The sequence below is a fragment of the Cygnus olor genome, chromosome 9 (assembly GCF_009769625.2).
Source record: "Cygnus olor isolate bCygOlo1 chromosome 9, bCygOlo1.pri.v2, whole genome shotgun sequence".
NCBI lineage: Eukaryota > Metazoa > Chordata > Aves > Anseriformes > Anatidae > Cygnus > Cygnus olor.
In genome coordinates, this window is record NC_049177.1 from 26,435,823 (window position 1) to 26,448,694 (window position 12,872).

General features: G+C 49.4%; 2 protein-coding genes across 2 annotated transcripts; both read right to left on the reverse strand.

The window, feature by feature from the left end:
• Positions 1 to 60: 60 nt before the first annotated feature.
• LOC121074622 (glucose-dependent insulinotropic receptor-like) lies at positions 61 to 1,955 on the reverse strand. Its single transcript, XM_040566959.1, has one exon. The coding sequence runs from the start codon at positions 1,484 to 1,486 to the stop codon at positions 527 to 529; it is 960 nt and encodes a 319-aa protein (XP_040422893.1). The 5' UTR covers positions 1,487 to 1,955; the 3' UTR covers positions 61 to 526.
• A 3,629-nt stretch (positions 1,956 to 5,584) lies between these two features.
• Positions 5,585 to 12,854, reverse strand: SELENOT (selenoprotein T). Its single transcript, XM_040567141.1, has 6 exons — positions 12,655 to 12,854; positions 11,712 to 11,822; positions 10,470 to 10,596; positions 8,915 to 9,002; positions 7,929 to 8,080; positions 5,585 to 6,393 (listed from the first exon to the last, which is right to left on the reverse strand). Exons 1-5 carry the CDS (start codon positions 12,801 to 12,803, stop codon positions 7,956 to 7,958), a joined length of 600 nt encoding a protein of 199 aa, XP_040423075.1. The 5' UTR covers positions 12,804 to 12,854; the 3' UTR covers positions 5,585 to 6,393; positions 7,929 to 7,955.
• Between the last annotated feature and the right edge of the window lie 18 nt (positions 12,855 to 12,872).

Genomic DNA, 12,872 nt, shown 5'->3' on the forward strand with positions numbered 1-12,872 from the left:
TCCCAGAAGAAACCAGCCCAGGCTGAGCAGTCATTTCAGCCCATAAATTTGGCACAAAGAGGAAAACAAGCAGAGCATAGCTAAGGCACAGCCTGTGACAGGAAGGCAGGGAAGAGGTGTTCACTCAGAGGTTGCCTGCCCAGGCACCTCTCTGCGCAGCCAGCATTTGCTGAGGACATTGCACCACCGGCATGTCCGGACTTCCCTGGAGGGAGCGCCTTACGGCAGCTCAGCCTGCTGCAGCTATGAGACAGCGATTCTCCCATGCAGAGGGAGACAAAAGGCCACAGTTCACCCAAAGCAATCCCAAGGCACTGCCTCAGCAGTGCTGGGATGGGGGGACAGTGGGCCGTTAATGCAGATACCAGACGGCACGCACAAGCTGCAGCCCCTGGCAGCAGCTCGTGAGCAGCTGATGGACCAGGAAGGCCCCACTTCACACCCGCACAGCACCATGTGTCACCCTCTGCTAGGGGCCCGACAACCACAGGAGGAGTGCGGGCAGAGGCAGCGGGACATGGATGCCTCATGATCCGGGTGCCTCAGGCCAGCCTCCATCCCAGCTCCCCACGGTTCGGACGTTGGAAGCCAGGGGCTTCACTTGGCCCTTTGCCCTGCATTTGAGCAGCTTCGCGAGGTGGCTTCTGATGTCTTTGCTGTGCAGGGCATAGACAAGGGGGTTGATGAGGGAGTTGGTCTCGCCCAGCAGGAATAAGGCGTCCTTGAGCGGGTCAGACAGGTTGCAGGAGCTGCAGGCGGCCTGCACAGCGCCCCCCACCAGGTACGGCCCCCACGAGAGGCTGAAGCCGATGATGACGATGAGCACGGTCCGCAGCGCCTTGAAGTGGCGCAGGCGGGAGCGGAGGCTCCCAGCCTGGGCGCAGGCGTGCTGCAGCCGCTTGTGCTGCAGGTAGGCGATGCTGCCCACCGAGACGTGCAGGCACACCAGCACCAGCAGGGACGGAGCAAAGATGCCAAAGCAGATCGTGTAGAGATACTCACTCTTGGCTGCATAGAGGAGCCCGCAGTAACCTGTGTAGTTGCTTTGCTGGAGAGAGGGAAAGATCAAAGGCAAGTGTCCAAAAAGGAAGGAGAGCATCCAGAGGACAGTGAGGGAAAGGACCACAGGCATTTTCTTTGGGAAGGTGGGATAGGAGAGCGGCAGCCTCACCGCCAGGTACCTGTCCAGAGAGATGAGGAGCAGGGTCAGGATGGAGCCGATGCACGGCGTCATGCTCATGGAGATGCGCAGGAGGCAGAAGGACTTGCTGCGGTCAAAGTCCCCATCAAGGATGTCGTCCAGCGCCTCAGAAATGCACATCACACCCACCAGCAGGTCAGCGGTGGCCAGGTTGAGGATGTAGATGTAGCTGGTGCCTGGTTGCTTCCTCATCAGCTGGTAGACAGCCACAATCACCAGCAGGTTGGCCGGGGGAATGAGGCAGCTCAGGAGGGAGTGCAGCACCGTGCACAGGATGTTGACCATCTTCCCAGATGAGGAGGGTCGTAACAGATGCCCAGAATAAACAGACCCCAGCACAAAGAAACCCTGCTGTGAGGAGATGTGTGGCCAAGCTGGTGGAATGGGACAGAAGTGCTTCAGATTCTCCAGCTGCAGATTGAGGCCAGCAGCATCTAAGTCAGTCCTTTAAGAGGTGCTTAGTCCATCCCAGGAGACCTCTGGGACCATCCCAGTTGCCGCCAGTCACCAGTGGTTTTTTCAACACTTTCAGCCTCTCTTCTTCCCATCTGACTGTGTTCCACACCCGCAAGGGTGCTCCAAGCGATGCAGAAGAGCTGCTGCTCTCATCCATGCTCGGTGTGAATGGCTGCAGGGTGAACTCTCCGGGGAGGAGTGTGCTGCAGGGGCACTGGCTGGGTTGGCCAGCTCCTGAGCACACCCGTGACGCACAGCAATAAGGAGCAGCTTTCCAAACAAAGCTGAAGCAGGTGGATGGCAGCTGCTCCCAGGCACCCGTGGTCAGGGGGGATAGGAACTTGGTGTGAGGCCACTCTGCCCACAGCAGAGGTCTGAAGAAGACCCCGAGAGCTCTGTCCCATGCAGCCTCCTTCTCCTGATGCCCGCAGACCAGCCCTGGCACTTTGCATAGTAGTATTTTAGACCCTAAGTAAATGCTTTTCTTAAGGCATTTGCAGTCCAGAGCGTGGCAGACGTGACTGCTGGGGCTGCCTGGGCTGCAGCAACCCCTCTGCCCGTGCTGCCGGGCAGCGTGCGCGGCCCCGCGGGGTTTGGGCAGCAGGGTGGCCCTGACCAGCACAGCAGGTTTTGGAGGGCCTACCTGAGACCATGAGAAACAAGGGAGCATTGGAGATACCAGGGGAGCATGGCAATACCTGGACAGTTCTTCACTGTCCCACAGCTTGTCGGGTTCTCCTGGCAGTGGGTCAGAAAAGACGCTTGTGTGAAATTAGTTTTTGTTATATGTAGCTGTAAATGCAGCACTAATTGGAAGTGGCATGGTAAACGAGTTCAAAAATACTAAATCCAATTTATGTCAAATTAGGCTCAGGATAAACATACCATATTCATTAAATTCACATTTATGACAGATTTGGAATTGAAGTTCACCAGTGCAAGACAGATATTACTTGCAAGCTCCTGTTAATGAGTGGCATGATGGCTCTGCTAATGGCACTGCAAACACTGCTGCGGAGGAGTGCGTGCCGTGCTGTCGCAGCCAGGCAGTCACTCACAGCACCGCGAGGCTCTGCCCACCTTGGGAAAATGCCTCATCCGGGCAGAAAGGGAAGCAGAGGGTATCGGTCACGCTCGGTAACCTGTTCTTGTTCTCATCACCATGGTGTAAACGCGGTGCAGGACCTTTGAGAAAGGGCAGGTACTGCATGTTCAACAGAATCACTGAGGTTTAAACCCATGCCAAAGGCTGTAACATAGTCTGCTGGGCAAAACTGCATCCTCAGAGCACTAGAGGTAACGGGGTATCAGCACATGCCCTCCGGCTGAATACACGGAAAATGCAGAGGGTCCAGAAAGCCCTGCACTGAATATTTTTGGAGGCTGAGAGCTTCGAGAGGGTGAATGGGAAACAGTGTACGCTCGGCCTGAGGTACGTCCTCTTGGCTGCTGCTGGAGATGGGTTCCCAGGCTCAGGGCACCCATGGTCTGAACCCATCCAGCTGTGCTGAAGCTAAATTCTGGGAAGCACGGACTTCAGGCTGAACACATCCTCCTGGTTGGAGTGCCACAAATATTGAGTTGTCATCTGGTGTTTGGCAACTGGTTTGCGGGGAGGCTGTCAGATATTGCTGACTAGTGACTAGCAAGGCTCTTTTTTCCATTTTGTTGTTCAGTTTTTCAATTGGAAATGATCCATGACTAATGTTCATGAGGCCTGGTCCAGCCCGTAAAAACAAATCTGCTCTGTGCACCCTACAACCCAGAGCAATTACAGACATGACTGAAACACAGCCAGCCTGTGCTCCCCGAGCAGAAAAGCAGAGAGGGCTGTGCTTCTGGTGTATTTAAAGAACATCAGCCCAGGTTCTCACGTACCTAACTCCAACATGTTGTTACGCAATCTTGCAGAGATGAAAGAAGAGGAATATTGTGGGCAGCGAGCAGATCATGGGCAAATATCACCAGCGTGATACCACAAGCAGCTCATGGAAAATCATAGCCTAGCAACACATCTGTGCACTTATTTGTTCTGTCTGATCTGTTTGAAGTATATATCTAATGAGAAACTAAAACTCTATCCATACTAGACATTTTGGTTAATATATTTCAGAAGATATTTTATGGATTACCTAAAAAGATTATTTCATCATAGAATGAAGAGGCCATTGTATGTTTAATGGTTGGGATTAGCAACACCTTTATAGCAATTGGTGTCGATTTTTCTTTCCTCTAGGTGGATGGAGCTTTGCAGTTATTTGAAACATTACTTAAAGCGTTCCTTAAAGTCTTGAGGTGGGTCAAAGACTGCTCTTACAAAACATGGCAACTGCCCTCATGACAGCTCTGCAGATTCCCTTCTTGTCTGATTTACTGCCCCAACAGAGAAAATCTCCCAGCCTCAGCTCCCCATCCAAAGATAATTTTTGATAAGAAGGATCCGGGAAGTACTTTAAGTAGTTTTACAAGGGGGGCAAAACCCAGTACCTCAGAGCAGGAACAAAAAGCAGAGTGGGAGATGAGATGTCTCTACCTCAGCGGGGCACAGCACTGAGGATCCCAGCTGTGCTGTGCAGCCTCACTGGAAGCAGTTTTCTGCCTGTTTTGATGGCAGGATGGGCTCAGTACGAGCTGAAAGAGCAGGGCCAGAGCAGGACCTGCAGCTACCGCAGCTCAGACCCAGCAGGAAACCTGAGCACGTTTATTCTCAGGGAGAGGACTTGGCCCCGGGCACAACTCCCTACCAGGCAGGGCGAGCTGGAGCGATAGCGATGCCACCGCCCGGAGGACAGCCCCAGGACAACACCCCAACAATCGGAGAGCTGCAGCTTCCATAGAAGCCTAATCCCACCCAGCACCTGCTGTAGCCACCCAGCGCTTGCTGCACAGCTCTCCAGCAGCGGTGACTTTCAGGAGCTTCCTTGCCACGGTGTAAAATGGCAGCCCTGGGCTTTACAGCCTCCACCTGGTCCTTAGGACAGGAGCTCCCCGAAGCCCCCTCAGGGGTGCCACCACAGGAGGCTGAACCAACACGTGCAAACCACCATCCCCACACAAGCACTGTGGTTCCTCACGCCTCACGTTGGTGGATGCCACTCCGCACCCAGCCATGTCACAGGCGCAGTGGAGGGGGTGATGGCTGCCACCGCTCACCAGTGGGACGCAGCTCGAGTGCCCTCTGGGAGCAGCCAGGCAGCACCCCATCGGCCACAGCGGGTCCCCTGCAGCTACTTACCGCGGTCAGGAGATGAAATGAAGACGAGCTGCAGGTTTCAACCGTGCTCGTTCTGCCAGGTGACAGGGGCAGGGTCTGCATGCCTACCGGTCACACTGACATAGGAAGCCCAGCTGAGGAGAACCCTCAGCTCCCCCCAGAAAGCTGCGAGAGATTACTTTAATCCAGTGAGGTTCTTCCAGCACAGCACCTGCACCATAATCATAACCGAAGCTTGGCAGACCCGAGGAACGGGTGCCACAGAGCTTCAGCCAGGCTGTCGGCCTCCCCGTGGCCCCACGCAAGCACAAGGCTGGGGGAGCAGGTACACAGAGGGGCCTGGGCAGCAGGGACCCCACACCACTTCTGTGGGAAGTGGAATTATCCCACCCTTCATCCAGAGTGTGGCACCGACCTCTGCTTCACGTTTCAAAACTCAGGCATGAAGCGCGGCTTAATGCAGTGCCCCGAAACATCAAGCAGCTCTCACTGATCACAACTCCCAAAGCCGTGGCATGCAGGCTGCCCAACACCCCCTGGTTCACGCAGGCACTGGGCACAGCACAGGTGGGTTTGTCAGTGAAGAACTGCAAGAGTCTGGTTTTTGCAAACATTGTTTGGAACCGGTGGGGAGAAAACAGCTGTGCACAACAATCCTAACAGAACACAGATGCTGTAAGGCACTCACAGAAGACAATGAACACACCACTGACTTTGGGAAGTGGACTCTTTATGTATTTTTCGGTTACAATTCTAAGAATATCATCACCATCAGCGACTCAAACAAGGTCCTTCACATAGTCAATGAGAACTCTTTATTTAAATTAATTTCCTTAGCTTCTATTTAGGACAGAAGAAAGGCCCAGCTTTTCAACTCTTCAGAATGGTCACAGGAAAACCTCTTCAGCTGGCCAACACAATTTAAAAAGCAGTTGACCTTAATTTTTACTGAATTCACAAAATGATGCAATTACTCTGCATATAATTTTGTTCATATAATTTAGTATATATGCACTGTTCAACTCTGCCATATATTTTGAAAAATATACAACCCTGCTTTAACCACATTAGAGATACTTGATAAGACAGCTGTCAATTACTTAACAGATTAGGACAATATCAGACACTCCTATAACTTCATTTTAAACTACAAAAAGAACATAAATCCATATAAAATACAACAGATTAAACAAACTTTTTCCAAGGGATAATTAGGTATCAACTCAATCTGCCATTGTGTGAAACATGAATATAAAATAAGTTACAATTAGTAATGCCTGCATTGTTGAGCTGTGAACTGGTCGAATGAAATCTTAAAAAAACTATACAGTATTATTGCACTCCATGAATGTGCAGTATCTGGAGACGTGCCAGCACTGAAAGATGTCTTTCATTAAGGTTTTTTCAGGAGGCACAACGTGACTGCAAGAGAAGCATCCAGTCTGTACCAACAGCAAGCTGTCTTCAGTACAGGCCTTCATTGGTCCGAGACACGCGGCCCTTGGAAATCACCACTTAATTCCTGAAAACAGAGAGACAAGCGTTACAGCAGGCAACTACTCCTGAGTTAAACTAGCAAGCCCGTAGTCAGCACTGCCCAAACAATGCATTTGCTGAAAAGTAGGAAGAAAGGCAGGCTGTGTGTGCTTCAGGTAATAACAACTGAATTATAAGCAGTGTCTCTTGTGAGGTTGTAACTCATGACAAGAGGGGATTATTATTATTTTATTCTGAACAGTTGTCTACAAGGATACGATCAGAGTGATACTACATTAGTATGAATTAAATAAGGAGACACTAGAACACAGGCAGTGAGCCTCACTACCAGAGTCATCTCAATGTGTAGTGTTATTTTCCATGTGGATAGAAATACCACTGAAGGCTTTCTGTTTTATATTTAAACTTACATCCTCTTAAAGAGAACTCCACAAAAGAACAGTCTTAGCATGTGTTGTAAGCTTAAAAATGTCAAAATCTACTTTGCAACACAAAGAATGCTGTCTTTGTAAAATCTGTACATACAGGATGTCAGGCTTCAGCATGTAGATCTAAAAAGTACTGGAAATACCAAACTTTTAAATAATGACATTTCTAAAATACAAAACAACTTCACAATTAAAATGACTTCTGCTGTATTACCAGCAGACAAACTGGACTTAACTGAATAAATAAGGTATGTCTGCAAAAATCAGAAGTCAACGGTTTCTCATATTCCCTGCACTGCTACTTCGATGCAACAACCTCTTTGAATTGCTCTCCCCATTTCATGAAGCTGTGCAAGTGTTTGTGGAGGGAGGCATCAATAGGTCACAAGAGCTGGGCAGCACACGGTCTGTCACTTGAGAGTGGGGTGTCTGCTGGCAAGGTAACGCCAAGCAATCAGTCCCCAAATCCGAAGCATTCTTTTGCAAAAAACTGTACCCCAGCTTTTTTCAATCAATAATTCACGAGTGGTCCCTTAAATGTAGATTCTCCACTTTTGCACCAAGACAGTTTTCTCCTGGCACATCACTGGTCCTGTGAAGAACCGTAAGCTAGACGTATTGAAAGACACAACTGATGCTGAAACACAGAACTGGCTCATCATAAAGCACAGAAGCATGGATATGACCACTCAACCTCTGCTACTAACAGTCAAGGAACGTTTGCAAAAGGCTAAAACAGCATAGCACACAGATAAAGGCAAGAAAGCATGTTCTACTTTCTAGGGTCATGCAATTCAACTAGGTTACAAAGTGTAGACAAATCCTTCGCACATAGACCATCATAAGGCACATAATGAAGTGTGTTTTCTGATGTCTAATACAGTTCACTAACTCGAGGCTTTTTCTGGCCAAAGGAAAACCAGCTCCCAGTTTTGAAACAAACCCCAAAACAAAACCTCCCACTATAAGAGTACCTGTAAAATCATTTAACTGAAAGTCACTAGAACTGTTTGGGGTTTTTCTTCAGTAAAACACTTTTAAATGAACAAATATCAAATACAGCATTCAATCTGCAACATACAGCCCTTTACGTCCAAGTGAACAGGCAGCAGGCGACTGGAAGAAGACTTACAAGAAGTTTCAGTGCTGTTAGATGGGGCTATGATCGATGATGAGGCATTGACTCCATGTGCACGTTGAGCTTCATTTCATTATCAAGAATTTGTACAAGCTGCTGCATGGAAGGAAGGTGGCCAGACTCTAGCTTAGACCACACCGGGACATCTACCACAAAACACATGGAGAAAACACAGTTAAATTGACAAAGAAACATGTAGGGCTAGTTTACACACAAACTTAAAAAGATCTAGGAATCTACGCAGGTTGGTACTAATTTTTTGTTGAGAGAAATACCTGGATCAATACTGCTTCAACTACTCTGACACGATGCAGTCAGTCTTTACAAAGGTTCTGGAGTATAAAGCTCAGCTTAGGAACTACTACATTGAAATGCACCCTGCACAATTATAAATTGAGAAACAAAGCACAGAACTAGATTACAGACCTGCACCTACAGCCTGAAAAAAATTGTACTCCATCAAGCTTACATAGTCTTTAAAACCATAGAATTATTTGAAGGCAGAAGGTCCACAGACTCTTAACCAGAGACATCAGTACTGCTGTCTACCAGTACTGGAAATTCTGGGAATATCAATAGACTTAACATGATTGCAAGTCCAAACCATATTTAAAAACCGGACAGCGAAAGCATCTAACTGGAAACTGTTCCTCTAGTTGATCGTTTCTTCCTTAATGCACATCACACAAAGAAAACACAATACAGCTACTCCAAGTGATCAAACATTCCCCTACGGTTTTCTTACACTGCAATTGTTAAATACATGTAATTGACTGTACTGTAAGACCTGCACAATTTTCATCATGTACTGTGACATGTAACATCTGAAGTTTGAGGATGGGAGGCATTACACGCACCATCGCATTTTGGAACCCACCCATTTCATAACACCACCCCTCACCCTTCCAGCTGACAAACAGCTCTCACAGATCTGCGTACACATGCACCAGGATTCCCGGAAGAGAAAGTTCGTGCCTCACCATTCAAAGTTATCTCAAATGCACCTGTTGACATACACTGGTTCTCAATCATGTTGCTCAGGAAGAAAACCATCATACACGCATAAACCTGGAAGAGAACAGAGAGAATCCCAGACACTTTGGCCGTGTAAAGCACAGCTTATTTTATTCACTCGTAAGTGCTGAAGTTCACAGGCATCTTAGTACTCCCCTTTGCAATTTATTAAGTAGTCTTAAAGTGGCATAGTCATCATCCTTTCATCCTCTCCGTAAAAAGATTTTGCACATTGTCTTTCAAAGACAGGTATTAAAATTGCTCTGAAAGCACCCAGCTCACAGTTCTGATTCAAGGAAGCAAAGTTGCACCTTCTTTCTCCCTTCCTCCACAAATCTCCGCACATCTCAACAGCCCGTCTGCAGAAGTATGTGGTTAAGATGGCACTTGTAGGATGACAAGGGAACGCAGATGTTCCTACACACTGCCTGTCATTTTCAGAGTAACACTTAAATCTAACACAGACATTGAACAACTGCAGGTCTAGACACACAGCAAAGTCAAACTGCCTCGTTCGCAGCAATTGCCAACCCTGGAGCATTTCTTCAAACTAATAATTTAGAATTTTCTTTGTGCACTGGTGCCTCCGGAAGAACTGATGCAATCTCCAGCAATGCAGCACCTCACCCCATGGCCACCACCGCTTTAATTCCCTCTTCATGCAGAAGGGCACAGTCACACCGGGTGCTGCGATGCCCGTGGATTTAGCATGGGAGATGTCAGCTGTTGAGGACACCACGGGCACGTCACAGCCAGCCCAGCTCGGTCCTGCATTTGGCCCATTTCACTAAAGGTGGTATGTTTCAGCCTCTGTACGTTCAACCTGACTGAAGACACAGACCAGCTGCACTGGGTAGCTGTTTGAGGTCTGTGCACAAGTGAAATGTATGCAGGTTAACAGACTTATACGTTGCTTTTGCTTAATAGAATAAATCTGGAATAGGGTTATTATATATCAGAGTACAACGCCATTGATCTGTTAGTACTGACTCACGGGGATATTCATCGCACAAGTCAGAGTCTGTCATACCCAAGTAAGTTCTGCAAAAAAAAAAAAACCCACAGAATTTCAATTTGATTTTTCTAACCACGATCAAATTGTATGCCTAATGTATTAAAATTGGACAAAAGCAACCACTGCAAAATAGCCATGAGACAACAGAAAAAGGAAGCTGTAGTTTTAATAACAATACCAGCTTGAAACTCCACCTGAGCCCTTAAAAAACAAAACAAAACAAAAAAACCCTGCAGAGTGCCTTCTTAATAACTGCGGCGTTTCTTTAGCAACCAGTGTTACATCTTTATCAGTAATGTTGACCGCATCTGTCCCTCTACAGCACCATCAGCTTGGAAAGAGAAACACCAGGAATTAAACCAAAAGTTACAGAAGCCTAAAGGCTCTGACAAGACTACAGTGTGCTTAAGCTAAGTCAGCAGCAACGTTCAGTTCTCCCACAGCACCCTCATGAAGCCATTCTAAAACTGCTTTTCAAAAATAAAAGATGAAAGCAAACAGTTTACCTTATTTTCTTGGCCCCACTGCCAGATGCTTGGAGCTTGCATGCCGAAGAAAGCAAATGGATCCTTGCCAACAATTATTAAGCCTATTAATACTAGTTTGAAGACTGACAGGAAGGATGCTATATGCCTATCAAAAGACAACACATAAGAGTGACTTAGAACGTTCCCATTACAACTTTACTGCACATAGCTATGATTTATCTCATTAGAATAATTTTCATAATGTACAGTCCAGAGTTTCAGAGGAAATATACAATTTTTCAAGTAAATTTATCTGTCTTTAAAAATACCTGTAATCCATAAAAGCAACACACATGAACAAAAACACACATTCTCAGGGTACCAGTGTTGTATGCCTCACATACAGATTTGTTCTTTTTTCACAACCAGACCTTAAACAGAAATTTCAACTTACATACATCTAAACTAGAGAATGCATTTAGTTTCTTGAAGAAGCTGTTCCGTATTATAGAGACGTGTTCAATTGGTATGCACTACTTCCTCTTAAAGCAGCTTTCCAGCAGGTGCAGAGAACTCCATGGTGCTCTGCAGGAATTAGATCTATACCCAGAGAGCAAACGAGCGCTGAGGAATTCAGTCTCGTACCAATCTTACCACTGTGCTTATTAGGGGTAAGTAGGTCAAGAAGTGGCTCAGAAGCCACCACAGTAACTATGGCACCACGCTCTAGTGTGTACACGATGGTTTAAATAACAGCAGTAAACGCTGTTTTCATTCTCTATTTTTCCAAATTTCTTTGGGGTTTCCTGCCTTCACCCTGCGCTGTGGTTAAGATCCCCCAACATCCTCTCCCCCTGATTTACATGATAAAAACAAGGTTTTCCCTACCCTGCAACCTTGACCTATTGCAAGAAATAGACACGAAGTGCACAAGCCTGAGCAACAAACAAGAACTTATATCCAGATATATCACGATGAAAAGCTGCAAAACTTCATTGTGAGCAACATGGACTATGCAGGTTACTTTAGATTTCCTTGGAGCACACCAGGCCTTGTAACACAGAAACCGCCTCAGTTTTCCATACACACATTACCACGTAGATATCTGGAAGAGAGACGATGCCATGCTTGCAAACAAACACAGCAGCAAAAAAAACCTTTCATAAGCTTCGATTTTCAATTTTATTTAACTGCAAAGGCACATGTTCACCACTCACCATGAGCATGCATATTGGGAAAAGAGAAAAAAGAAAAAAAAAGCACTGCTCGTGATTTGCTTACCTATATATAGGTTGAGGAAGGTAGTTTTCCCCTTCGATTCGGATGTCTGGGTACCGCTGGCTAATGACCCGCATGTACTCCTCAAACACCCGCCTGTAGCCTCAGGAGACACTAAAGGCAGACAGGAATCGTCACTGACACTGAAGCGCTCCGTGCTAAAGTCGCTGCAAACCTGGCATCACCACAACTCACAAATCGCTTTTATTTAAAAGGAAACTAGAACGCTTCCTGCCAAAGAAGAAAACCGTTTGCAACCCAGTTACACATCAAGGACCTGAGAGCTGGCCAGGCACTGGTTCTTGCCCAAATCCGTGTCGCCAACCAGCACCAAGCCAAGTGCTCCGCTGAAGGCCGGTGACCCAGGACTCAGCCGTGTCCCCAAGGAAAAGCCCCAAGCCACGAGGCCAGCCTCAGCATCGCCCTGCCCTGCGCCCGCCGGCCCCACGCGGGGTGCCACAGCGCCGCTTCACGCCCTCGCCTTTAACTCCCCCTCGGGCCGCCCGCGGTCAGCGCCCCGGGCCCGGTTACTCCCGCCGGGGGGCGGCCGGGCTGGCTGCTGCAGAGCCGCCCTCGGCTCGGGCCGCACGCGCCTCTGCGCCGGCTGGGAACCAGACAACGGCTCCCAGCGGCGGGCAGCCCCGAGGCGCTCCCCCCGAGCCGGAGCCGCGGCCGCTCTCCCCGCCCCCCCGGCCCCCTCAGGCCGCCGCGGCGCCGCCCGAGCCCCGCTGACGGCCCGGGGCCGCCGGCAGCCCCCCCCCGCCGCGGCCCCCCCGAGCCCAGGCCCGCCCCGCGCTGAGGCCCGCGGCCCCCGCCCGCGCCCCCGCCCCGCCACCGGGACCGGGACCCGCCGCCGCAGCAGCAGCGAGGCCCTGGCGGCAGAGGAAGGAGGGGGGGTGAGGCCGGGCCCGCCCGGCGCCGCCATCTTGCGGCCGCGCTCGCTCACCAGATCTGGAACTTGAGCAGCGGCCCGGTGGCGTAGGCCATGCGCAGCCTCTTGGCCGGCAGGCCGCCCTGCTCCGCCGAGCCGCCGCCCGGCGCCGCCGCCAGCGCCAGCAGCAGCAGCAGCCCCAGCCCCGGCCCCGCCGCCCGCATCTCGCCCCCCAGCGCCGCCGCCGCCGCGCCAAGGTCACGCGAGCGCCGCCGGGAGCCGCGCAGGCGCCG

Excerpts from the sequence above, each read along its gene's own strand:
- LOC121074622 (XM_040566959.1), bottom strand. The coding sequence starts at position 1,486 with ATGGTCAACATCCTGTGCACGGTGCTGCACTCCCTCCTGAGCTGCCTC.